Source organism: Drosophila sulfurigaster, chromosome 2L, assembly GCF_023558435.1.
Source record: "Drosophila sulfurigaster albostrigata strain 15112-1811.04 chromosome 2L, ASM2355843v2, whole genome shotgun sequence".
Classification (NCBI taxonomy): domain Eukaryota; kingdom Metazoa; phylum Arthropoda; class Insecta; order Diptera; family Drosophilidae; genus Drosophila; species Drosophila sulfurigaster.
In genome coordinates, this window is record NC_084881.1 from 29,446,861 (window position 1) to 29,473,380 (window position 26,520).

Below are 26,520 nucleotides of genomic sequence, written 5' to 3' on the forward strand. Positions count from 1 at the left end.
TGTGTAATAAAAAACAAATAAAAGCCGCACCTACTCAAAATTTCGCCAGTCCGATAAATATTTCTAGTATTATACCGCAAGACCGCTTGCAGTATACTTTAAACTGCCAGACATCTTACAACGGTCACACTTTCAACTAGCAGTTTTCCAGAACGTTTGCATTTGTTTTGTTTTGGGCAAAATGGTCGGCTCCAACTTTGGCATTATTTACCATCCAAGCGCTGGTGGTTCCTCGGGACAAGCCAACTCTGGTGGAGGTGGAGGAGGCGGCGCCTCTGGTGGTAGCAGCAACTTTAATGCCATTGCTGGCGGAGATCGCACAGCTCCAGCTTCCCATCTCAGCGACTTCATGTTGCAGCTGGAGGATTACACTCCTCTACTGCCGGATGCAGGTAAAATTTAATTACTCAATAGTGAAGTGATTACCAATTTATTATGTGTGCTGTTTGCAGTGACATCGCACTACTTGAATATGGGCGGTTTCCATGCGGATGACAAGCGTATTGTGCGCTTGATTTCGATTGCAACGCAGAAATTCATGTCGGACATCATCGATGATGCCCTGCAGCATTCCAAGGCACGGACACACATGCAGAACGCAAGCGCACCCGGCGGCTCCAAGGCCAAGGATCGTAAATTCACGCTCACAATGGAAGATTTGCAGCCCGCTTTGGCCGACTATGGCATCAATGTGCGCAAAATGGATTACAGTCAGTAGACTGAAGAGATTATCGGAGACAAGTTTTTTAGTTTATACATTTAGTTTAAATTCCACACGCAAGCAATAAAAGCTCCGACATAAGTTTAGTACAATGTAAGCTGCTTAATATTTATTTAAGGTAAAGCGTACAAAGCGCTTCCAATATCAGGATTCAAAATACCCGCTAGACAATTATTTGGAAAGGGTATGAATCAGCTATTGGCAGAAGGCTAAAGATATTGTATTAGCATATTTTGTAAGCCCTCAAATTTTTTAAACAACTCTTTTTTTTTAATTAAAAAGTTTAAGCCATTATTATTCCTAAGAATTTCTCTACGATCGGATAATAAATTAAAAAGATATTCAAGAAATTTCTTTGAGCGGTTAATTGCTTTAAAAATGGGTAATAAATTTCAAAGTTACACAAAGAACAATCAGTACAAATGTTCTTATCACATAAAATCGCGTTGAAATGAGTAGCGGGTATTTGACAGCCGATCCCTTTCGACTTTCCTATATTTTAAGTTAAAGCGCCTTTTTGCGCCTCCAGTTGGATTCCGACTTAAGCCTAATACTTTCGAGGTTATTGCTACAAGTCATCAGATCATTGACACATTATAAACCGCTTCGCACTTCTGGCACTTCCTCCAGCCACCTTGAAAGCCAACACTCCGGTGAGCACTGTCACAATATAGCTGGGCAGCAAGGTGGCCCAATAATGTGCATCCGCATTGAGCAGCGTCAGCAGCGAGACAAAGAGATGTGAGCCCACCACGTACGCAATGTGTAAGTAGTTGTTCGTGTCGAAGGCATTGAAGAAGATGATGCTCCAGAACGTGTGCAGCAGAATAATGGCCAGCGCTTGAGCGGCGGAAGTGATAAAGAAGAGCTCAGTGCCGCCCTTCAAGCCCATTGTGGCGGGTCCAGTCTGCAATTTGGAAAGGTATGGTAAAATTAAAGAAGCTTCGAAGTATGTGTTTGATTCACTCACCATGTCAGCTAGTACATTGACCAATGCAAACATGCCGGAAATGATGCCGAATCCCAGACCTGAAACGTAAGCCAGGATGTGCTTGTTTTCAGTAACACGCGTGTCCTCGGCGACGGCGTGCAATCCCTGCTCGGTGCTGCGCAGAATGCGATAGATGATGTAGCGAAAGCATTCCTGGAACAACACCGAGAACACAACACCAAATGCCAGCACATCTTGGAGAGGTACGACAGCGAACCAAAGCAGGGAGGAGAGCAGCAGTGAGAGCAGCCAGAAGAAGGCGGCTGCTATCAGGATGATGATGCGCACAGGATCATTAGCGATGGTGAAGACGAAAAGCGAAAACGGTGGTCCAAATGCCAGCAGAGTGCAGCCAAAAAACTCGGGCAGCGTCATCTTTTCGTGTTGTTTTGTGTGTGGGTGTCCAATAGCGGCGGGCAGACTTTATAAGTCGTGAGCAGTGTGACCGCAGCTGGGCAGTTAACAAATATACCGCAGCTGATCTGTTATTCCTTTGCGGCTTAAAACGAATATGTAAAAGTTAGGGACTTAAATGGTAGTTGCATAATTCTATATTTATCATGAGAATATTTTGTTGTCTAAAATATTGGAATTTATTTTGGATTTGCTTGCAAATAGTTATTTGGTATACAAATATATAACTGACTCGTGAGTCGTGATTAGTGCAATGTTGCCTTACCGATAACGATAACATGCAAATGTTTTGCTGCACTCAGCAAAGGCTTCGAAGATAGAGTTTATGCATTCAACAGTGCAGTCGACGAAGTGTGTACAATATTGTTAATAGGAATTATAATAGTAACACATAAACATATAAATATTTAAAGCTTGCTAAACTAGGCTTAATAATGGCAACCAATGGGTGTTTAAATTGGAAGCTGCTTGCCGGCTGCTTAGCAGTCTTCACTTACAGGGTATGCGGTAGTCGCAACGCTGATTTCTTGCAGACAAAGACAAAGGCGGCCCACTTACAAAGCTCTCTTGTACTAGTGGAGCGCAGTGTTTTCGTTTAGCTGACTGGGGTCAGTGGGGGGATTGATATATTAGTCACAGCACAACATATTCGCGAACGTAATACGAACGTCGTCACCGTCTGCGATAAACAATATAAACAAATCAATTGTACGGAAGCTAGTTTTATTGTTTATACGCCTGTTCTCATTCAGCAATCAAGCGCAGCCAGAGACAGTGAGTAAACATCGGTTAATTAGAGTGCGACTTTCATTTTCCATACGTTTCGCTTGTGTTCGTTTCAGTGCATGCTGTGATGGCCAAACGTCTGCTGCCCCATCAGCCATCGGTTGACAGTCCCCATCCAGATGATGAGCCCGAGAGTCCCGCCATAGAGGCGGCTGCCTTGGCCATAGCTGTGCCTCCAGCCACAGATCAGACGCTCCAGAAAGGTTTGTGATCTAGTCTCGATGCTGCTGCAGCTTTTGTTAATGTCTTTCCTTTGTTGTCAGCTTTCTGGGAGCGCTACAACAGCCCGGAAAAGAGTTTCAAGCCCGCTCCAGAGGGCACAACAGTTCTCCGCTTTGAGATACTCATGGCACACATTATGCCACGCGAAGGCGACGATCCCAAGCTAAAGCGTTATGTGGTCTATGAGCTAACTGTGCGCCAGGACAGCCAGGTGATGGATGCCCAACCAGCCAAGCTGGAGCGACGCTACACGGACTTCCGCGAGCTGTATCAATGCCTGAAGCGTGAGCATCCCAATGAGTTGGGCCAGCTCAACTTTCCCAACAAGGTGCTGATGGGCAACTTTTCGGCGGATTTAATTCGAGAACGCAGCATGGCCTTTGAGGCATTTCTCGGTCATGTGGCAGCTCAACCCTTGCTAAAGGAATCCCCAGCATTCCTTCGATTTCTGCAGCACGAGGAACTGACGCGAGCTTGTCAGTACTTGGATGAGCGTCGCAACGAGATGGCCATACCCATACTCGAGAACTGCTTTCGACTGCTCAACAAGATCTACATGAATCGTTCCCGACCGGTTGTATTGATCCTCTGTCGCCTGGTTGCTGCCTGCACAGTTTCCCCAGTGCCTCATCTTGCGGCGGAGCGTTGGGCTCTCCTGGCACTCAGTCGCTTCGATACGCTCTGTGATATTGATCTGCTGCCACTCTACATTCCACTACTGCACACTTGCACCCACTTGTGGTGAGTCAATGAAGTGATTTCTCTTTAGAATTGTTTACATTTGTTGTCTTTCTTTAAGGTGGCAACGCGGACAGGATCAGAAACCCATCACGGATCGCCTCACTGAAATGTCCAGGCAAGGCATCAACACTGCGAACATCACCAGCCTCACACAGGCCATTCACAAGCTCGATCCACGCACCGAGACCATCTGAATCCCCCCACCACAAAGCACACACTCAACTGTATATAGACAGCATATAGAATAATCCATACATCGAGGACGTAGCGCAAAGCTGAAAGTGCAATTAGCAAACTTAACGTGCAATTAGTATTAATTAATAATACACCATATCTTTTTTATCTCTCCAACTCACTTTAGTTTCTGTCAATTTGTGTTGTTTATCTAACTCTTAAGTTATACCATGTATTTAATGAAATTATTCAAAATATATATCATAGAAATTAAACGGAATACTCAAGTGGATTATGAGGTTGATGAATCACTTTTCTTTTTGTAAATATAGCTCGAATATCTGTGTCAATTTCTACGTGATTATTTATAAATCAAATATGAAATGAATTCATTACTGAAAATAAATTCTGATTTACTATATGTGAGAATTATGTGTTGATTGACGTCTCTCACATTTATTTCCACTTATAGATGTGCGTTACGAATTTCTTAGAATAATCAGGCAAGTATTGGCAAACTTAAAATAAAATATAATTCTGGACGTCATACTCTTTCTCAACTTAAGATTAATCAAGGCAAATATTGGAACTTAAAATAAAATATAATAAATTCGAAAGAATTTCCGTTTTTCTTTTACAATTAATAGCCATTAATTTCGTATCTTAAACAAATTAAAAATATTGTATACTTATCCGGAAATTGTTGTTGTCGTTGTCTGGAGCAAATAAGACGCGTCACAAGTGTCTGAGTTGAGTCACATTAAACATTTTAATCAGATCGTAGTTTAAGTCATCGCAAAACTTAAATAATGCCTTAAAATAATTCAACTTATTGTACGATGCGTTGCCGTGAGGATCCCGATGACCGCACTCCCGAAATCATAATAAAAATATATGTATATATAATCCAACTATAAGTACGCTATATAAATAAGTTTTTCGTTTGTTTTCTTGTTTTGTGTTCTTGCCATGGCTTTCGACGACGGTGCGTATACATAATTTCCAATGTACAATCTCCAACGTGGTGTGCGATGTGTGTGTGTGTGTGTGTCTGTGTGTGTGTGCAGAGCGTTGTTTAGCGAAAGAGACGCGTAAATGTTTTCAGTGCTTGGGTCACGGCCTTTGTGGTGTCCGCTCTGCAAGGGAAAATAGTAAAAGGAGTAAGCAAAAGTGTAAAGAAATAACTTGGAAATCACTTTTACCTCAGCACCGTGGTGCTGAACTCCTCCAGCTGCTGTTGCGTGGCAGTGACATAGCCACCGCTATTCTTCTTGGGCAGCGAGTCGAGAGCATTGGCTAGGAACGGTTCCATCTGCGCATTGCCCACCACATGCTTCAGTTCGCTGAGCACCTCGGCCACATCGGCGAGCATATACGAGTGCAGTTGAAACACCGAAGCCTGGATGAGGTTCATGACCAGCGCACTGCCATGCTGAGTGGCCAGCTCGACGACCAGCGGCCGGCATTCGGCGTGCCGATGATTGCTGCTCCGTCCCCAGGTGAGCAGATTGATGAAGAACTTCATCACCGACGAGTTGGCCTCACGATGATCCAGCGAGCACGCAATGAGCGCACATTGAAAGATCGGCGTGATGAGGCTGCTCTGCAGCAGCTGCAGCGGACAACAGTCGAGGTAACGCGATGCGAGTCGAAAGAAATCATCCACAGTATCGGGATTATTCCGCAGACCATTCTCCAGCTGCAGCAGTCCAAAGGTGGGCTCAATGAACGCCTGCAGCATCTCGAGCAGACCCGAAATGCACTCGTTGGACTTGGCAAATTCATCCACCAGTATGGAGCCCACATACAAGAAGCAGCTGTGATGCTGCACCGCATAGAGCACCACAATCTGCTTGATCAATGGCTCCACCAGGAGCACCGCCTGCTTGCGGACCATGCGCACTGCGTAGCGGAGTAGGCGACAGGTGCGCTCCATGATGCGCAGATCGCTCTGGTATTTGTCCAGCACACGCGAGATCAGTGGCCAGGCATCGTTTAATATTGCAACTGTTGGATGCTCCACGCTGTCGGGCACATCGGGATTTGTGTGGCGTATGATGGCGCAGGCGCGATCAATCCAATAGACGGGATCACTGCGCTCGCCCTTCTCCACCGGCGCTTGGCTCTCCAAGAGCTGTGCCAGCGGCTGCAGCTGAAAGCTGACGATCTCACGCAACGCTGGCTGCAGCTGCTCCCGCGGCAGTTTGGTTAATATCAGCGAAATGCCCTTGAGGAGACCGATGGCCACATCGTTGTTGATTTGAAAGCTGTCCAGGCTGCGGGCAATCTCCACGAGTCCGCTAATGTGACAAATCATATTCTGTCTGCACGCCGAGCAGATCGATGTCAACGCTATGGCAGCCGCCGGCGCTAAGCCGTTCTTCTGCTGCAGGGCGTAGAGCAAAAAGTTGAGCACCGCCTCCAGCAGATTCGAGTGATTCTCGATCCATTCGCAGAGCTCGCCTATGAGCATGATGGACGTATAGCGCACCGCAATGTGCGTCTGTTCAGACATTGAGAGTATCGCCTCCACCACCTTGGGTATCACCTCGTTCTCCTCCCTGCAAAGAGTGAGTATTAGAGGGGAACTCTTCGAATCCTTCCCAGTCAACTACTTACGGCAATATGTTCTTGGCCACGTTCTGCATGACAAACAGCGCCGCCTCGGTGGACTCCCATGTTGTGTTGGGCGCTTGGAGTATAATGTACATTTGCTTGAAGCACGCATTGGAGCCGACAATGAATGCCACATCCTTCAGCAGATCGGAGACCTTGCGACGAAAGTCCTGCAAGTGTTCAACAAATTAATAAATCTTCCCAATTCCTATCTGAATCTACTCACGTAGAAATTGTTGTTCTCCTCGATGAGTCCGTCGTGATCGCTCTCCATTTGCGCATGCCGATAAAGGGCGCTGATCAGCCGCTCAATGTGCGGCCTAAAGCGGGCAGTGAGCTTGTCGTCGTAGCGTTGAAACAGATCCTCGCTGAGCTTGTACCACAAATGGAACGTAATCTCCGCGACTTCATAGTCGAAATGCCCGACACACAAGAGCACCAAATCCAGACCCTTCATCGCGTGCTGTTGCTCCAGTATATCAAAAGAGAAGGCATCGCAGAGCGTGGTGAAAATGCCACAATAGTTGATCGTCTTATCCGTGTCCTCGTGGGCGACACTCAAGTGATAGGCAGCCTCCAACTGGCAGACAGCTTCAAAGACACGTCCAACCTGTGACTCCACCTCGGGACTGCCGCTGCGCGATCCCATGCAGCTCAACAGAGCACACACACATTCGGAGGCGTTGTCATGCAGTTTGCCCGACGTCTCCGCCGGCTGACTGAGCAGCCGAAAGGCGAGCTGCGAGAGCGCATTGTCGCAGATGTGTGACAGCGGAAAGGCGTTGATGACCAGCCAGGCGCTGTACGTGCGCAGTGTGGCGTTCCAGATGCGTTGCTGATCGAGATCCTCGCGCTGCACACACATACACAGGAACTCGAGCACACATTCGGCACTGGCGTCCAGTTGCTTGTGCACCTGCTCACGGCGATTGGCGCCTAGGCGCAAGAAGCGTGAGTCAATCTCCTCGGGCAGCACCTTGAGCACCTCGAGAAGGGGCCAAATTGCAGCAGGATGTGGGGCCAAAGCCTTCAACAGATCACTGATGGGCTCCTGCCACGTGGCCATCAAGAGTGCCAAATCGGCGACAGCTAAGCTCAGTTGGGTAACAATCACATTGTCCGTCTGCTCGTCGATCTGTCCAATGTGTGTAATGAGTGAATCTCGCAGAGATTCGTGTGTGTGCGGCGGCAGTTCGCTGAATGAGTTTTGTATCTTGTTGCGCATCGTCTGGGCGGCAAAGTAATTGGCATGCAGATCACGCTTTTGGTGCAGCAGCTCGTCGGCAATCGTCCACGAGTAGATCTGCAACAAGTGTCAACACAACACCATTATTATTGCTCATGTCACACATAATGATTATAATTCACAACTTGCATCATTTGTGTTTCGACTTACCGACTTTTGAAAATCCTGCAGCCATTTGTTGGCCTTCTCCTGCTCTTTGGGATTGTTACCCTGGAAGAGTGCACTGATTGCTTGATATACTATATCCACCGAGTATGTGTCCATTGCGCCGGCCTTTTGCTTGCAGCTAAATTACACAAGTTCTGAATCAAAGCATTTAATTATTTACCAAAAAAAAACACTCTTGATGTTTTTCTTAAGCACGTATTTGTGGTGGTCTGTCGATTGGTCGATAAAGTGATTGCAGCCTTGCAGTCTATCGTTAACAGCTGTTTGAGTTATTGTGGTGGTCTGTCGATATTAATGCACACAGTTGATACAATTTCGAGCATCAACTGGTTACTGTGATACGTTTTTTAGAATAATGTTGAAACAGACAATAATAGCAAGCAAAATTGTATATTTTGTTGTTTACATTTTAATAAATATGTATTTATAGCAAATATTTATGGCATAGATATAAACAAGTTTTATTCGATACATCATCTTTATTTTAATATATTTTGCAATTGATCGCACGGTCATACTGCACTGCTGAGTAGCAGTTTAGAGGATTGACAATGGACAAAGATTCCGACTCCACGGTTACCTCGCTGGATGAAAACACGGAAAACTTCTGCACGAACCCCACACGCGACATTCTCGCCGACGGCATCACCAATCTCTTCAAGCCGACCATCGAGAAGCTCGACGAGCGCGTCGCCACCACAATCCAACTGCAGTCGGAGCTGCGTGGACAGTTGGATGCATTGGCCGCCCAGCTGCGGGACATAGAGAAGGCGCAACAGCAAATACCCGAGTTTGCCGAGAAAGTCAAGGAGCTGCTGAACGTTAAGCACAAGGTGACGATCATTAACAACGTGCTAAGCAGCAGCCAGGAACGTTTGACGAATCTGCACAAGCTCATCGAGAAGGAGCAGCAACGACGTCAGGCTCTGTTGGACTCGGCGCTGAGCACCAACATATCGTAATGGAGACGCCGCATACGCAGCATCTCAGTGCGGCAGACTTTGAGCACGTCTATGAGCCCGCTGAGGATTCGTTTCTGCTCTTGGATGCCTTGGAGGCAGATCTCCCATTTCTCGACTCGTTGCAGCCGCGTCTCTGCGTGGAGCTGGGCTCCGGCAGCGGCGTCATAATCACAGCGCTGGCCAAGCGTCTGGCGCACTCTTCAATCTGCCTGGCCACCGACATCAATCCACATGCCTGCGATGCCACCAAACGTACAGCTTTCCACAATGGTGCACGCTTGGATAGCGTGCGTTGCAATCTGGCGGATGCACTGCGTCCTCGCTCAGTGGACGTGCTGCTCTTTAATCCGCCCTATGTGGTGACCAGCGATGAGGAGCAGCAGCAAAGCAGTGAAATGTTGGTAGACAATCCGCTGGTCTACTCCTGGGCAGGTGGAAAAGATGGACGACGTGTCACCGACATTTTGCTGCAGCAACTGGATGACATTCTTTCGCCTCGGGGTGTGCTTTATCTGCTGCTGCTGCGCGAGAATAAACCGGACGAAATCATCGAGCTATTAGTCAAGTTAGGGTTTAAGGCTGTCAAGTGCATGGAACGACGCATTCCAGGCGAATATCTGTATATACTTAAAGTAACTAGATCTAATAATTGACCCGATTTGCTTTTACAATAAAGTGCAAACTCTCGCTCTCTCCTTCTCTATAAATCATTTGTTTTGAACTGGGATACTAGAAAAATAAATTAATTAAATAGTACAATTATTTCTAAATTTTTATTAAACTTAATTTTGTTAATAAATAAAGATTAAACAAAGCATAAGAATAACCTTTATTTTTGTTTGCACATTTGAAATTCATGTTAAGTTGGTTTGTGTCACTGCTCAACGAAACAATAGATGGCGCAACAAGTGCATGACTGTTTGGTTCGTGTCCATGCTAAGCAAAAAAAAAAATCGATGCACGCTTTTCGCGTGATTGTCTCCGCTAAGCGAGGGGGTCCTTTATCGAAAACAAACCGATAACTGCTCTGAAATTTGAATTAACAATCTATCGATAGCTGAGCCAGAAAATACGTTACAATTTGAATTGGCAGCAAGTCAGTGCGTTGCATTGAAAATGGCAAATGATGTTGGGGAGTGTTTGCAAACGAGCTGAAACCACCCTGCAACATATGTGTGCAACCCCGATAAGGATTATACGGTATCAATCAATGAATTATGTACCTATAGTATGTGTATAATATGTTGTGTATTGGAATAACTACCCCTACTTTGGTGGCATCTGCATGCGCAGCGTTTCATTATGCTTTTGGGTGGTTGGAGGGTTGTGAGGGATGAGCAGAAGAAGAAGCAGCAGCTGGGAGGGAGAGGGAGGGAGATAGCTGCCCCACCCAATTGAAACAATCGGTTTTATTGGCATCTCTGATAACTGATAACTGCCAATTGTTTTGTGTTGTGAGTTGTTTTTGTTGTTTGTTTTACGTAATTACAATAATTTATTTATTCATCATTTTGTTTGTGGGTCTCTTTTCGCTTGTTTTTCACTACTTCTGGTTACGTTTCAATTTTTATTTACAAAAATGCATGTAATTGTTTGTATGTGTGTTTTTGTCTCAGTTTCAACATTGTTTTCGGTATCAAATTGTAGTATATATCTAAATATCTATATATGTATATCGAGTTATTGATCTGGTTTTTGAAGCCTTTATTTGCTCATTAAATTTGCATTAGCTGTTCTGTTCTGTTGTGGGTCAGTTAATTGGCTGAATTTGTTGCAAATTGGGGTCAATCTGTGGGCGAGGGGGGGGGGAAAGAGGGCGCGCTTCGATTGATTCGTTTCGTTGGAAATTTCAGTCAATTTAAGAACTTGCTAGATTATTTGCTGCAGTGTATATTGTATGTATGTTCTTAATAAATATTAATGTATCATGTATCAATGTGTGTATATAACATTAAAAGTTCTTCATCCTTCTTTTTGTTAATGCATTCGAAATATATATTCAATATTTTTGTGGTTTTTGTTTTTTTACAATTTACAAATGAATTAACTTTAGCATTAATCGTTTTGCCTCTCGATATTCGATATATTCTCTAATAACTAAGAATCGTTATCGTTTCATGTATTTTTCTTTTTTTTCATTTAATACTGACATTAAATACTTAAGAGTAGTCATTAGTTAAGGGATAAATGCTGAAATGAGAAAGAATCTCGAACTCCCCACGTTCGAGTTGAAGTTAAAGTAGAGAAATCAAACTTCCCGTTGTGAAAGACAGAAAAAGGTCGAAAAAAGGGAGAGAGCAATAGACAAAGTGTGACCACACTCAGTGTGACCGCACGCATGGGATACGAATAATTTTGAAACCATATTTAAAACTTGAGAGTGTTGTTTTGTATATTTTTCGTTTTTAATTGCATTTTGCTTTTTCGATCATTCATAAAATGTAACGTCTAATTTTAATAATGAATTTTATTACTGTTTTTTTCTGTTCTGTGTTGTGTGTGTATTGTATTTTTTTTGGTTTTTAAGTAATTCAAGGGCTCTGCTTATGCTTCCTCTTCATCTTCATCTTCTTCATCATCATCATCTTCGTGTTCTTCTTCTTGCTATGTATCTGTCGTTTAACTTAAGACTTATGACTTAAAAGGAAAGAAAGAGTTTGGTTTTTGTTTTTGTGTATAGTTTTTTTTGTTTTTTGTTTTGGGGGGATGTTTACTTTTTTCGGTTTTTATCTTTTCTCGCCCTATGCGAAAAATAGGTTCTCATCTTATCTTTTTTTTTTGCATTTTTTTATAAAAAAAGTACACATAAAATACAATTAAAATAAAATAAGAAATAGAAAATTATTTCTTAAACATAAGAATTATATACTTTTGCGATTTTTTTGTGTGGTTTTTCTCTGGTTTTTTGTTTGTTTTTTGCTTGTAACTTTTTATTTATTATTATTAATTTAAATTTGTTTGTTTTGTTTGTATTTTTTTTGTGGTTTTTCTTTTATTTGTTTTTGTTTTTTGTTTTTGTTTTGACTACATTATTATTACGCTTGATCGTCCGAGCCGGAACCGTCATCATTGTCATCGTCATCATCTGTTGTTTGTTTGGTAAGGAGGAGGAGGAGGAAGAGGGAAATTAGTCTTGATATTCAACTGAAAGATATACTATAATTCTTATAGGGAAACTTACCGTCACATTCAATGTCATCCTCCTCGCCGTAGGGCACATCATATTCTTCGCTTTCGATTTCACTGTCACCCTCGATGAGATCATCTAATACATCTTCCTCATCGGAATCGTCATCAGCGGGTTTATCTTTCTTGGCTTTCTTTGATTCGGCGGATTTAGCCTGAAAATGACAAAGGGCAAATTGAAGCGTGTGAGTAAAGGATATAAAAGCAAAGTGTATTTATCGATAAGCCAACAAACAAGGGCTGCCAACTGGGAATTGTGGGGCGGCCAACTCAAACCCCACACATCTCCTTGATCAAGGGCACAGAGCGAAAAATGTATGTTCACGGAAACGAAACGAAACGGAAACAAAAACATAAGCCCAACATACACACAACATTCACATAGCGGCACATGGGTACTATGTCAGTGTGTGTGTGTGTGTACATGACCATAAAATGTATATTTTAAGCCCACAAAAACAAGAAAATGGCCAGCAACGCTAGCAGCAAAGAAAAATCGTTATTTTCGCCGTAAAAAAAGGCATTTGAAAAATGCGCGCGTCAATTGGAATTCGCTGCAGCCCAAAAGGGAAGAGAGAGCGAGCGAGAGAGAGAGAGAGCTCATAGGCGAACACGATTGCCGCATTACAAGTGCACCTCTCACTTACACACACATGCTATGTACTACATGAAGCGGCACATTTACTACATAATGGAAAAACAACAATCGAGAGGGCACACACTCATGCATACATACATACATCCGTGAGACACAAAACCAGCCAAGCCAAGCGTGCGTTCGACCCACTGTGACCGAAAGCCGAACGAACGAACCAAAACCGAAGCGAAGCGAACCGAACCGAAATAAGCAGCAGCAACAGCAGCGCTGTCGTCGTCGCAGCAGCAGCTGCTACATGTGTTCGTGTGTGTGTGCGTGAGAGAGCGAAGCCCACGCTTGACGCTGCCAAGGCAGAACTGTACCTGAGAACGCGCGCGTCGTGACAATAGTTGCATGAATGAACGACTCACGCAATTCACACAGCACACACACACATACAAACGACAGCTGGCTGCAGAAAAAGGCGCAAACGTTTGACCGCCGACGACGACGACGCTAGCGTCAGCCTCAGCGTCGCTGCTGCTGCGTGGGTTCAGTTAACCAACCCAACACTAGCGCAAAGTAAATAACGCAGTCACGTTCCCATGTAATACATAATGCATGTGTGTGTTTGCTGAAGGCATAATTTAACAGGCGATTGTTACAAAGCAAGAAAACAAGATAACTGTGGAAATGTGTGTGTGTGAGCAAAATATGCGGCGCGCTCTCAACCACAACAACGACATTAAAAAGAAAAGATGCGACGAGATAGATACTTATGCTATTCAAATAAAACAAAATGTGTAATTAAACAGGCTCTCCAACTAGTTTTTACTGGCTAACAAATCAATTTGCTGTGTTTATCGATGCGCAGTCATCGATAATATTATAGTTGATGCGTGTTTTATTTGTTTTCCCTCCCAAAATTGGGCAACACTTTCCAGAAGTGTTTTTCGCTTCTTCCCGAAAAAGGAAGTTGCGCCACCCTGTAAATGGATTGTTTTTATGTACACACAAAGGCACACGCACACATAGATAAAAGAGGCGCACACACACACACAAGCGATGTACCAAAATAAATACGCACAAGGCGAACGAAAAAAAGTGAAAGATTAATGTAAATGCCTGTATACAAAATGTGTACATAAGTAATTACAAGCAAAGCGACAGAGAGAGAGAAAGAGCGAGCGAGCAGCATAATAGGCAAGGGAGAGCGAAGCAACTTTTCTCGCGCTCACTCTCGCTCTCTTCTTCTCTTGCTCGCTCTCGCGCGCGCATGTTAAACTGTACATTTTTATTTCGAGTTGCCGTGACAAACCATTTGATTTGCTAATTTATGTGATTTATTCTAAAGATATCTCGTGCTCCCTCGCTCCCTCTATCTAAGTAGTGCGTGTGTTTTATGATTATCAAAAAATGTGGCCATAAAAACACAAGAATGGAATGTATCGAGAGCCTACAAAACTGGTTACCCCTCTCTATTCTTCTCACATTCTCTCTCGCTCGCTCGCTCTCTCAGCGTAATATGGCGGACAGCTGCCGGCCGGCATTGTTTTTAGCTGAGAGTGCAACTTATTTTTTTTTAGCTGCCGCGCAATTTGTTGTTATTGTTGTTAGTTGCTGCCAAGTTTGGCAAATGGAATAAGGCCAAATGCAAGAGTGTTAACGAGAGACAAAGCTAGTTACAGCGCTGCATTTGCATTTCATTTCTATTGTTTCACACACGCACACGCAGTTACTGAGCGTATGTGTGTGTGTGTGTGAGTGTGGGCTGCAAGGCCGCCTCAGTTTTTAAGTTAATCTCTTTTTGCGTCTCGCTTGTGCAATGCTAATGACCCACAGTACTTTTGTATCTGTCTTTCTCGCTCTGCCTATCTAGTCGATAACTGTACTCCCACCACTCCCCCCACACCCTCTGCGTTCATCAATCTAACCTCGATTTGAACCTAACAACAAATAATCTTTGATTACCGTCTCACAATCATCTTAATTTAATCGTAAACAACACACACACTCACACAGAAGAGAGTTGTTTGTATGTGGTATATAAGAGAGAGAGCAAACACTCTCTCACATACACACACGAGCTCTCTCTCTCTCTGGTTGTATTTGTGTGCTCTCTTTTAGTTATCGGCAGCTGAAAGCGCGTTTGGAAAGGCGCCTGAAACTGAAAAACGTGTGTATATCTATTTCTAGATATTTTTTCATTTTCTAGCAAAATTTTATTTTAGCCGCGCCGCGTTTTGTAATTTTAATGCTGCCAAACGAAACGTAAAAATGTTGTGAATCATTATTTTGCGCGTAAACAAAAGAAACGATAATCGATTAGCAAAGTGCGATCGATAAGTCGATAAGCAGCAGTAGCAGAGTGGCGGCAGCGACGCCGACTGCGAACAGAAAGAGAAAAGAAGAGAAGCAAAGAAAACGAAGACAAGTGCGTTCGTTTGTTTTGTTATTAAACACGCACACATACAAACTCACTAGCTAACGATTGATTGAGGCAAAACTGTACGAGAAATCCTTGTAGGAAGAGGGATTTGTGTGGGAACAGTTGTATGCAGAGTTTTTTCTGTTTTTCAGTGGTTTTAAAAGGAAAGTGTTGTTTGTTGTACTTACTTCAGCTTGCCTCTTTGTGCCTTTAACTGATCCCTTGGCGGGCGCGGCGGCAGCAGCAGCACCATCCGCCGCATCGGCAGCGCCATCTTCGCCATCCTTCGCCGTACCGTTATCGGCATTGGCGGCGGCTGCATCGCCAGCGGCATCGGCGGCCGCTGATGATTTGTCCTCGGCAGCAGCTGCCTTGGCTTTGGCTTTGAGATCCTCCTTCACATCGTCGCTGACGGCTGCGACTTTCTCGACGGCAACATCACCGTTATTCTGTTGTTCTGTGGCTGCAGACATTTTGTTTTGTTGTTGTTGTTTTTTAACTTCTTTTTGTACAGATTATATAACGAGCTGGCGTCGTTATAATTTATTATTGTAGGCTTAGTTTAAATTTGTAATACGCGAGTTGAATGCAATTTGCAAGTGTATTCCCGTCGTTTCTTGTTGTTGTTGTTGTTGCTTTGATTGCTGTGTGTTCAAGATGTAGATATATATATTTTTTATTTTAGTTATTTTCTTTTGGGTTGTTGACAAAAATTAGCGCAAAATAGATAGATTTGATTCCGAGGAGGGAAAAAAACGAGAACCGCACCGCACGAAGCACACAAACACACTGTCTGAATTTCAGCGACGTCGTGTGTATTTAACAGATACAAAACATCAGTTGAGCTAACGCTCAGATACACACACACACACACACACTCTCGCACGCTTGCTCTCGTTTTTTCCCGCTCACTCTCTCTCTCCCTGTCTCCCTCTCCCATCACATTCAGATCCGCTGCTTGCGCTCGCTTATCATTTGCTGTCACGCTCTCTCTCTCTGCATGCACAATACACTGAACAAAAAGCACAGCGGCAATTGTACAGCAGCAGTTGGCAATGTTGAGAAGAGAAGGCAACAACAACATTCAGCACAAGCAGCGGAGGCGACACAATAACAAAACGCCATCCCGCCCGCTGTCGTCGTCGCCGCCTTTGCCTTTGCTCCAACGAAAGACGACGACGTCGACGACTGACCGACTCTACATATAATTTTGTGCAATATTTTTGCGCTTTGATAAAGTAATTTAAAAAAATACAAAATTAAATTTCTAATAGAAAAAAGTCGTCAAAAATAATCTAGTATCTTTGAATAGTTCGTTCGTAGTTGTTGTTGTTCTTTGTTTTTCGGTATATTTGTGTGTGTCGCCTTTGCTGATTATTTTTCGGTATTTTGTATTTTTTTTGTGTTTCTGTTTATAGCTAGCTAGTTGACTGACCACCGATATGTGTACCCGTTGACGGCTCGTACAAGACTAAAAGCACAACCATCGCACACGGCACCGTCAACTACAGATTGCGAGCCCAGAGGCTTCATGAACTACTTGCGCGTCTGCACATTTTTTGCTATAACTCGGCCGATTTTATTTGCATATGCCTGGGATGCATATGTATGGATAGTGCAAGTAATTATCTACAAATTGGCATCTTTCGAATTTATCTACGATCAAGCTGAAATTCAAAATTGACACAGCGAGTGGGTTTCTTGACACATTCCATACAAAATGCGCATTCTGCTCGTGAGTGAGTATAGTGAGTACAGCACAGCCAACAACGCAACGGGCAGCAAAGCAAACGGCGACGTCGACGTCGCTGGCACGTTTGGCGGTAAATTTGAAAATTGCCGGCCGCGCGGCAGTTGCTTGCTTGTTGTGCTGTGTGTAACACACACACATGCATGCATACACACGCAGTTTTGTTGTTGCCGGTGGTTGTTGTTCGTTTGCAAGAGGTTTGAAGTTGTGTATTGGATATTGGGTGCTAGAATGGGAGAGGAGTGCAGAGAAGGGGGAGATAGCAGCAGCGGCTGGCCGGGCAGCTTTGGCGTCTGTGTGTGTTCTGATGTTGCAGTGTTTTGCTTATTGTTGCTGTTACCACACACACACACACACATATACATACATATATTTATAGAGTGGACCAGAAGCCGAGGCAAGTAATCAGGTCAATGGGGGCGCTACCTACCAAACCTAACCTCAAAAAAAAATTGCATTTAATCTATTGAATATCATAGAAATTATCTAGCTGGATTAGTTGATATTCCAGTTTAACTATTAGTATTGAAATGAACACGGTTCACCCTTTTTCTCTCTCATTCTATCTCTTTCTCTGATGCATTTTTCATTTCATTGGGTTGATCCCGCATCGCTTGTGGTTCAACCATTCGCTGTCTCTGCTCGTTACACGAAACATTTCTGGTTCAAGCATTGACTAATGAGCTAACGTTCTTCAATCTCCACTCTCACTCTCTCTCCCTCTCTCTCTCGCTCACTCACTTGCTCTGCTATTTTTATGCAAAACAAATACAAAGTATAGTTTGTAATCTGAATATTATGGGTACGACAGCTCCGCTAATTAAAAGCGACGACGACGACGACGATGATGATGATGACAGACCGACCGACCGACCGTCCGTCCTCCTCTAGTAGACGCGTCTACACAGTCGCAAGTCGGTTCTACACCAGTTTGCCGACACACGTTGCCAACACCTGTAGTACAGTGAACACGGTTCACCTCGCCGTACGTTTCTTCGTTTTTGCCATTTTGCCGTAATCGTGGGACAATCATTCAAAGCTATCGCAGCACAACAAACACAACTGTGACTTTTGCTTGCTGTTTGCCTTTTGTTGTTTTCTTTTTCGCTTTTTTGTTTTTTTTTTTGCTCTGAGCCTTAACAATTTCTTGATAAGCCGATTTGCGTTGCGCTGCGTTGCGTCTTCGTCTTTCTTTCATTCCTTGGCAGTTGAACCGATTCGTCCGACTCTCTTTTTCCATACCCAACAACCACAAAAATGAAGGGAGTAGAGACTTTTCACGGTAGTTAAGATCCCCATCGTTCATAAACTTAAAATTCATAGTAATCGAACCCTATTTGAACCCACATAATATATAACAAGTTATGGAGCTGTCCTCAAAATTTCATTACGATTGGCAAATAAATTCTGTAGTTATTCAACAATCAATTTTACAAAGCGAACATGCAAGCTAAGTAAATATTTCTGCTTGAGAAAATATGTGTACTATACGCTGAGCATTCTCGGGTATCTTTTAGTCGAGAGCGCTTCCACACGTTGCTTTAGTCTTGATTGGAGAGACGTTGCGTTCGTTGTTCCCCGCAACACATTTCACGGGGGATAAATATTACTTTCTTACTACTCGTACAATATGATTTACGCTTTTTTATCAACGCTCGTCGCCTCGCGTTCGTTCTAATGCTGGCTGTGTTACAATGCCACCTTTTTCAAGGTTAACTATACCCTCGACAGGAACTGTAGTTTCACAGAACAGAACCGAACCGTGTTGTGTGTACTGTGTTTCGGTGTTTCGGTCCCAGTTCCAGCGATAAGAAAAACAGGCCCTAACGCTCTCGTTTGTTGTTTCTCGTTCTCGGTATAGGGAACGTTCTAGAGGTAGAGTCAACCACCGCTGGGGTTCAGTTCAGGTAAAAGCAAGGAGAGAGTCTACAAAAAATAACATCGCTTTGTCCCAGATAAGGTAATGGAAATCTAATCGAAAGCAACCTTAGTACAAATATATATTCTAACTAGTTTCTCCCAGTGTACTATCAAATCAATTGATTTCGATTTGCATATGTTAATTTCACCAGCAAGATTATGATCTTATATGTATAGATCTGTAGCAAGATTGTTAGTTCTATTATAACAAGAATGTGTCACGAATCGTTTAGCAAAATAAAAATGTTGCTTTATTCTCAAAGTGAACGAACGAACACTCGACGTGTGGATGTAAATAGCTTTTTGATGTACATATACGATTTCTGGCTATGGAAATAATGAAAGGTGGGAATAGCTATAGCTATTCAAAACTATTCGAGTCTTTGAGGCAACTTGGCTATAAATACAAATACGTTTTAGATGATTCCATCAATTAAAAGTTCCCATTACAATTCGTAGGGTAGTCCAGGGTACTTTAACTACAGTCATCACCAAATGAGTATGCTTTCTATAGGGTAGGTTGGGTATTTGTTGACAATACTCTGCATACTAATTTATGCCTAGAGAATTCAGCCTTCTCTTCTAATTTGGTATATTCGTTAGAACCTGTCGGTAGTTGCAATGACTGTACAGTCTATTTGGAAATTCATGGCATATGTGAGGTAGGACAACTAAAAATATGTATGATAGCATAAACATTTAGTCTATCATCTTTTCAAAGTGTTTTTATTCTAACGCGGGGTGTTTCAGCTTGGGTTCATAACGAACTCACTAAAATGAAGGTACAGTCGGAGGGCTATACGAGGAAAAGCCTCTTAGGAATATCTTTTTCCTATGAAAATAATGTAGTCTATCATCATAATAATCCTCTTTATAATGTTTACTTTGACGAACCTTCCATTCCTATAAAGTTTTAGAGGAATCTTTCTGCGCTAAGGAATTGTAGGGTACCAATGGGTTGTAGGAAATTCATTATACAGATAATAAAGTATATACCTTAGGATCTTTTTAAGATAATAATTCAATAATAAGGTAGATTGTATTATAGTCTCTGATTAATACACATTCTCAGAGCCCCTTTCCTTTATCCAGTTTACCATTGCTGAGGTACAGTTTTGTCAATTGATTTAAACGGTTGTTCAAGTATTTGAAACAATTGTAGTGTATTTTATTAGTCACTATAGCCGAATCAGTCCAGAGTTTGCGTAAAAGAACTGAAATCATTCAGTAAAAGCAACATGAACTGGTTTATGAGTACAGCTACACTACAGACTACAACTGTGACTGGGACAGGGAATGTGGCGACTGCGACTCGCTGAGTTCTCATCGGGTGATAAGCGACTCGATTCTCTGTAGAGAGAACTAGAGAGTTCTCCCGGGTTTTAGTTCTCTTTCGGACTCTTTCTCTCTCTCTAAATCGCCTGAGACATTCGCGTCGCTTGTTCGCTTTGCGTTCTCGAGTCGCGTTTCGCTGCCATGTGCTAATGCGTCGTGTTTGCCATCCTATGATTTTCCACACGAGTTGGCGTCAATACGAATACATTGATACCCTGCACTCAGGGTAAATACATACGTCAACATGGCCATTTCACACGCAAATATTCAATTTAACGTTTCGTTTGGAATAAACGGCTGTGTTATCATTATTCTTGCTCTATGTGCATGCTTTAATTGCGCAGAAGACGAGCCTTCCTGCTCTTACCACCTCCTCCTCCTCCACACACTCCCTCCACTGTCACTTGGCGAGTGGCAACTGCAACGCATAGACTGTCTGTCCGTCCGTCCGTCCGTTTGCTTTTGTGTTGGCATCTGCGTCATGCATTCGGCTGCAATTGGATGAATGGACGAAAGGGGTTGCGAGGTTGGCTGGGGGGTTGTGCTGCTGCTGCTGTAGTTGTTGTTGTTGGCGGTGGTGAGTGCGAGCAACATGAATGAATCATTTGCGAGAAGAGCAAATGTTGGCGTCATTTCATAGCTAACTGTAAGCGTGTGTATGTGTGTGTGTATGTAGACGTAACACACTCAAGCACACTCTCAGTGGACAATTGGCTGCGCTGTCATCTAGCATAAAGCATATAGCATCATCATTCATTCAATACTACTATACTATACATAATTAAAACATTCCCGCTGTCACTTCAATAATGCATGCATTCATTTCGTTTGTTCGGTTTAATTCATTTCGCTATTTCATTTCTTTCAGTAATGAGTTTCAAATTTGACCGCCAAACTCAACACAAAACACACCCTCAACACGCTTTGCAACATTGCTGTGTCACCCTTTACAACACTACAATGCAGTGTTGCATGCGACGGCAATCGACAGCGCTAGAAACACAATTTAAAGCATTTCGAAACTTGACGAAACAAACGAAGCAATTATTGCTAATGTGGATTGTGTGCTGACTACTTAACGAACGTATTTTCGTCAAGATTAAATGTTTGTGTTGCGCTTGCGGCAATGTTCGGCGAGGGCTGGCAACCCTAATCATGGCACCGTATTATGACCTTGCGCTGACATTGCCGCACACACAGCTGTGGTTGGTTCGAGAGTCGCACAATTGCAAAATATCCAGAAGTTTGTCAGATACAACTGGACGAGGAGCATCAAAATGGCCTTCAATAAGCTGAGCATCGAGAATCTGGATCTGGAGGGCAAGCGCGTCCTTATGCGGTAGGTACAAAGTGTTATACAATTGGTCAAGTTTTATACCGACTTATCGAGGGGTCAAATGGTATTATAGCTGAGTACGAATCGCAAGATGTGTTTGTCATAGGGGTCATTGTCGAATACATAAAGTAAATCTATTCTGGATTAATTCGGAAAGTAAGGGAATTATCATCAGGGTTTTGTGGGAATTTCATTACGATCGGATCATAAATTTGCAAGTTATTAAAGAAATTATATGGTCTATGAAACATAAGGAATATTTGTTGCTAAGGATTCGAAAAATGAATGGCGAAGATTTGGAATTCTAGAAAATTGCAATTATACTTTAATTGATGTCTAAGAATTTGTTTGCGATCGGACAATAGACTTGGAGAGTATTAAAGAAAAAATTCTTTAAATGGTAAAAATTACTTGATTGCATCATTTCAGTTGCTATGGTTATTCTATTGTTTTGAAATTCCTATAGGTCGATTTATCAACAAAATAATTAGAGTTATATTCTGAGGAGTTTCTGTAAACTTCATTGCGATCGGATAAAATAGATTTCTTAGGAACCCCCAAAGTCGCTTGAGTTCTTCTTCATCTAAAACTTCTCTTTCTTTACAGCGTGGACTTCAATGTGCCCATCAAGGAAGGCAAGATCACGAGCAACCAGCGCATTGTCGCTGCCGTCGACAGCATCAAGTTGGCGCTGAGCAAGAAGGCCAAGTCCGTGGTCTTGATGTCCCACTTGGGTCGCCCCGATGGTAACAAGAACCTCAAGTACACCCTCGCTCCCGTTGCCGAGGAGCTGGGCAAACTGCTCGGCCAGAGCGTGACATTCCTCAACGATTGTGTGGGCGCTGAAGTCGAGGCTGCTTGCAAGGATCCCGCTGCCGGTTCCGTCATTCTGCTCGAGAACGTGCGTTTCTACCTCGAGGAGGAGGGCAAGGGCGTCGATGCCAGCGGAGCCAAGGTTAAGGCTGATCCCGCCAAGGTCAAGGAGTTCCGCGCCAGCCTCGCCAAGCTCGGCGATGTCTATGTGAACGATGCCTTCGGCACTGCGCATCGTGCGCACAGCTCCATGATGGGTGATGGCTATGAGAAGCGTGCAGCTGGTCTGCTGCTCAATAAGGAGCTCAAATATTTCTCACAGGCTCTCGATAAGCCACCAAATCCCTTCTTGGCTATTCTGGGAGGTGCCAAGGTCGCTGACAAGATCCAACTGATTGAGAATCTGCTCGATAAGGTCAACGAAATGATCATTGGCGGCGGCATGGCTTTCACCTTCCTGAAGGTGCTGAACAACATGAAGATTGGTGGCTCTCTGTTTGATGAGGAGGGTTCCAAGATTGTCCAGAACCTCGTGGAGAAGGCCAAGAAGAACAATGTTCAACTCCATCTGCCTGTTGACTTTGTGTGCGGCGACAAGTTCGCTGAGGACGCCGCTGTCAGCGAGGCCACCGTCGAGGCTGGCATTCCCGATGGCCACATGGGCTTGGATGTGGGTCCCAAGACCCGTGAGCTCTTCGCTGCGCCCATTGCGCGTGCCAAGCTCATCGTCTGGAATGGGTAAGTGATCTCTCTGACGAACTCTTCAGTTTTATATTGAATACATCTCTTTTTCTTAGACCTCCCGGTGTCTTTGAGTTCGCCAACTTTGCCAATGGCACCAAGTCCATTATGGATGGCGTTGTGGCTGCCACTAAGAACGGCACCGTCTCCATCATCGGTGGCGGTGATACCGCCTCCTGCTGCGCCAAGTGGAACACTGAGGCTCTCGTGTCGCACGTCTCCACCGGCGGTGGCGCCTCGTTGGAGCTGTTGGAGGGCAAGACACTGCCAGGCGTTGCTGCTCTGTCCAATGCCTAAGCATCATACTCTATATATCCATCTCTCTGAATTATTATAACGTTAATTGTTGCTGCGCTCCCTGGGCGCTGCTTGTATTCTAAGCCCCAAAGTTCAATAAAACGAATCTTAAGTTAAACGACCGGAGATTTTCCTAGACTTTCTCATAGTTAAGTCAATTGAATTTTAAGTTCAGCGAGCGGAGATTTTTCAAGACTTCCATAAAACTAAATAAAACGAATCTTAAGTTTAACGAGCGGAGATTCCAGACTTCCCCAACAGATTTTTGATTTAGTTTAGGTTTTTTCTATACATTTTCGTATATAGTATTTCTAAACTTCTCAAATTCCCTTTAATCCTAATCTCTTAGGATTGATAGCAAAATCTACCCATTGTAAGGTAGATTGTTTCCAATTGTTTAAGAATTTATATATATATTTTTTACTATATATCGTGTGACAATTTTGTATAAGAATGTGTTTTTATGAAACGATTTTACTTAGTAGACTTTTGTCAATTCCTCGAATCTGCTTGGATCAAAGAGCAAAAAGACAGTCCTATAACTAAAATACCCCAACAACTTTGTTTTCTTTTTTCTAAATTACTATCAGCTCATCTATTTCTTGACAGATTATAAAATACCCAAATAATATTTGTTTATAGTCAAAACATCTTATCTGTCTTGCTCTTCGATCCTCAAGCTCTTAATTTCATTGAAATTGTTTGAGCTACATAAGCTGTTTCATCATTGCTTGCAATTGGCAATCAAAATGTGATTGTTAAACGCAAGTCAAGTCAAATAAAAGCAAGTCAAGTCAAATTAATAAAGAAATAGATAGTGAACTTGTTTTGCACTTACAGCAAGGATCTTCCACTCCCTCATTCGACAGGAAGCTGCTGCAGTTACTTGCGGGCAAAGTTCGCATCCATGGCTGATGAATTGCGTTGAATGTTGTTGAGATTGGAGCGTATGCGATTGCCAATCGAGGTCTGATTGTCGATGGCCTTCTTCACCTCCTTGTTGATGAACTGCTGGTCAAAGTCGCGTGCCTGATGTTGCGCCTCCTCGCGGGCATATTCCTCGCGATGTTTCTGCACCACTTTCGTGCGATCCGCCTCCCTCCATGTGGCATTGTCCATCATCTCCCTTAAACGTGCTTCACGCTCGCTGTCGCTTAGCTTTGGTTTGGTCTTGGCAGGTTGCCTTGTGGCAACAGGAGTTGGACTTGGTGCTCGTCGTTTTTCGGGTGTTGGACTGCGTCGTTGACGCTCTCGGCTGTTTCTTCGCTGAGTTGTTTGTTGATCTCGACGTGGACTCCGACTTCTGCGACGTGTTTCCCTTCGGGGACTGCGACTTCTTTGACGCTGTTGCCTAGGACTTTTACTTCTTTGTCGCATTTGCTGCTCTCGCTTTGTACTGCGACTCCTCTGTCGCTTTTGTTCCTCCCGTCGTGGACTCCGACTCCTTTGACGTTGCTCCCGTCTTGGACTGCGACGATTATAGTTCTGCTCTGGCTGCCTTCTATCATCTCCTCGCTGTCTTTCTCTGCGGCTTGATCTCTCTTCTATACTTCTGCTTCTATCGCGTCTTCCTCGCTGTTCAACACTCCTGCTCCTATCACGTCTTCCACTTCTGCTTCTCTCTCGTCTTTCCCTCTGCTCTTTAGAGTTCTTAACCCTTTCTTTCCCACTGCTATTGCTTCTTTCTCGCCTTTCCCTTCGCTTACCACGCTCTTCCTCGCTACTGTCGCTTCTAGCGCGTCTGCTTCGCTGCTCCTTGGACTTGGATTTGGAGGTCTCTTCCTCACTTTCGCTTTCTGAGCTGCTGTCGCTGCGTTTCTTTGACTTTTTCTTATTCTTGTGCTTTTTTTGCTTTGTGGCCATGTCCAGCTGCTTGGTTAGTGTGCGATACTTGGCATCCAGCAGCTTGTCCAGCTTGAAATCTTCATTTGTGCCTTCGCCCTTCAGCTTCTTCATTTGTCGCGCCAGTTTCTTGTCCAGATTATCATCGCTATCGCTGTCGTCCTCACTGCTGCTTCGCTTGTGTTTCTTTTTCTTGGATTTCTTACTCTTCTTCGGCTTCTTTTCGCGCTTGGCAGCCGCTTCACGCTCTGTCTTCAAAATGCGATGAATTTCCTTGAGTTTGACGGGATTCTCTAGAAGTTTACGCCTCGATTCCATTTCCCGTTGCTTAATGAGCATCAAGGGATCTTCCATAGTCTTGCGCTGCATATCCACCTGCTCGGTGGACTGTAAATTACGATACTCCCTTATGGAGAAGGGCACACACTCGTGCTCCACATGATTGATGGATTGTTTTAAGCCTAATGTACTCTGTTCTTGACGTCGCTCTTCTGCTTCTAGCTGCTCAAAAGATTTGTCGATCTTGCGACCCAGCAAATATTCCTCGCGATTAATGAGCTCCGTATTGTCTGCAAATTGTGGAGTAAGCGATGATTCACTTTTATCGAGTTCTACTTACTTTTATACATCCATTCGAGTTTCGCTTCGCCGCCGTTGTTGCTGGATAGGACGCCTGAGTTTTCCCCCAGGCGTCTCAACTCCTCGCGATCACGTTCCTCATTGATTTCTTTACGGAGATCGTCCAATTTCCGCTGCTCCTCCTGCTTCGCCTGCTCCGCCTTCCAGACACGCTCTTGATTCTTCATTGTGTGCGGATGCCATGATTTTTTCAAGTTCTACGCAACGCAAACGTTTTGCGGGTTAATTAAACTATTTGGCTAACGGATAGCTAGTTACTTACCAGATCACCGCCACCCATTGTGGCGAATTTTAATTTTCTTTCAATAATTTTATTGAACGAAAATATAAATACGCGTCGTTGTTTTTCCCTCCTTTATTGTCATCAGCTGAGCGCAGCTATTAATCGATATCTCCGCCAAGCAGTGCAACGATGTTAATACTGCTGCAAGCAGTATATCGGACAAGCAGTTCAGTCATATAGTCACACACTTGGACTAATAAGACCAACTAGCATTAAAACAATTACTGCAGCCTGGTCACACACCAACAAAACGTTCAGTTGCGAAAATTTTTGCCGCGTTTAATTCGTTTACCGTGATGTGTGATGAAAATTGAATTTAAAGTGCTTTAAAT

At 43.6% G+C, this 26,520-nt stretch overlaps 9 protein-coding genes across 11 annotated transcripts in view; 5 read left to right on the forward strand and 4 right to left on the reverse strand.

Annotated features, from left to right (window-relative positions):
* The window catches only part of LOC133838583 (sorting nexin-21), an 82,537-nt gene extending 78,208 nt beyond the window's left edge, over positions 1–4,329 (forward strand). Inside the window, exons 1-4 of one of the 2 annotated variants that reach the window (XM_062269736.1) lie at positions 2,705–2,900; positions 2,969–3,115; positions 3,176–3,875; positions 3,934–4,329. In XM_062269736.1, the coding sequence (XP_062125720.1) occupies position 2,900; positions 2,969–3,115; positions 3,176–3,875; positions 3,934–4,069 (984 nt within the window). In that variant the 5' untranslated portion in view covers positions 2,705–2,899 and the 3' untranslated portion in view covers positions 4,070–4,329. Of the gene's footprint in view, positions 1–2,704; positions 2,901–2,968; positions 3,116–3,175; positions 3,876–3,933 lie in introns of those variants that run through there. The other variant, XM_062269744.1, reaches the window with a different exon arrangement.
* On the forward strand, positions 113–1,508 carry LOC133838641 (transcription initiation factor TFIID subunit 10b). The gene is made up of 2 exons (XM_062269811.1): positions 113–392; positions 453–1,508. The coding sequence occupies exons 1-2, from the start codon at positions 182–184 to the stop codon at positions 716–718; spliced, it is 477 nt and encodes a 158-aa protein (XP_062125795.1). The 5' UTR covers positions 113–181; the 3' UTR covers positions 719–1,508.
* LOC133838616 (gamma-secretase subunit Aph-1) lies at positions 800–2,135 on the reverse strand. The gene is made up of 2 exons (XM_062269779.1): positions 1,692–2,135; positions 800–1,628 (listed from the first exon to the last, which is right to left on the reverse strand). Exons 1-2 carry the CDS (start codon positions 2,085–2,087, stop codon positions 1,305–1,307), a joined length of 720 nt encoding a protein of 239 aa, XP_062125763.1. The 5' UTR covers positions 2,088–2,135; the 3' UTR covers positions 800–1,304.
* A 470-nt stretch (positions 4,330–4,799) lies between the features above and the next one.
* LOC133838532 (transportin-3) lies at positions 4,800–8,427 on the reverse strand. Its single transcript, XM_062269671.1, has 5 exons — positions 8,062–8,427; positions 6,892–7,968; positions 6,669–6,835; positions 5,252–6,610; positions 4,800–5,185 (listed from the first exon to the last, which is right to left on the reverse strand). The coding sequence occupies exons 1-5, from the start codon at positions 8,173–8,175 to the stop codon at positions 5,125–5,127; spliced, it is 2,778 nt and encodes a 925-aa protein (XP_062125655.1). The 5' UTR covers positions 8,176–8,427; the 3' UTR covers positions 4,800–5,124.
* A 124-nt stretch (positions 8,428–8,551) lies between these two features.
* LOC133838648 (SNAPIN protein homolog) lies at positions 8,552–9,041 on the forward strand. The gene has a single exon (XM_062269822.1). It carries the CDS (start codon positions 8,631–8,633, stop codon positions 9,039–9,041), a length of 411 nt encoding a protein of 136 aa, XP_062125806.1. The 5' UTR covers positions 8,552–8,630.
* Positions 9,041–9,738, forward strand: LOC133838626 (methyltransferase N6AMT1). The gene has a single exon (XM_062269788.1). It carries the CDS (start codon positions 9,041–9,043, stop codon positions 9,692–9,694), a length of 654 nt encoding a protein of 217 aa, XP_062125772.1. The 3' UTR covers positions 9,695–9,738.
* A 2,068-nt stretch (positions 9,739–11,806) lies between these two features.
* LOC133838635 (bacchus) lies at positions 11,807–15,985 on the reverse strand. Its single transcript, XM_062269801.1, has 3 exons — positions 15,421–15,985; positions 12,223–12,382; positions 11,807–12,126 (listed from the first exon to the last, which is right to left on the reverse strand). Exons 1-3 carry the CDS (start codon positions 15,703–15,705, stop codon positions 12,077–12,079), a joined length of 495 nt encoding a protein of 164 aa, XP_062125785.1. The 5' UTR covers positions 15,706–15,985; the 3' UTR covers positions 11,807–12,076.
* LOC133838536 (pre-mRNA-splicing factor CWC25 homolog) lies at positions 15,705–26,320 on the reverse strand. Of its 2 annotated transcripts, none has more exons than XM_062269692.1 (4): positions 26,168–26,320; positions 25,886–26,102; positions 24,263–25,835; positions 15,705–15,867 (listed from the first exon to the last, which is right to left on the reverse strand). In XM_062269692.1, the coding sequence occupies exons 1-3, from the start codon at positions 26,183–26,185 to the stop codon at positions 24,307–24,309; spliced, it is 1,764 nt and encodes a 587-aa protein (XP_062125676.1). In that variant the 5' UTR covers positions 26,186–26,320; the 3' UTR covers positions 15,705–15,867; positions 24,263–24,306. The 2 variants fall into 2 exon arrangements, with proteins under 2 accessions (XP_062125676.1, XP_062125668.1); XM_062269684.1 differs by having other exon boundaries at positions 15,705–15,876.
* LOC133838571 (phosphoglycerate kinase) lies at positions 21,415–23,542 on the forward strand. Its single transcript, XM_062269726.1, has 3 exons — positions 21,415–21,576; positions 22,180–23,124; positions 23,184–23,542. The coding sequence occupies exons 1-3, from the start codon at positions 21,515–21,517 to the stop codon at positions 23,422–23,424; spliced, it is 1,248 nt and encodes a 415-aa protein (XP_062125710.1). The 5' UTR covers positions 21,415–21,514; the 3' UTR covers positions 23,425–23,542.
* Positions 26,321–26,520: the final 200 nt, after the last annotated feature.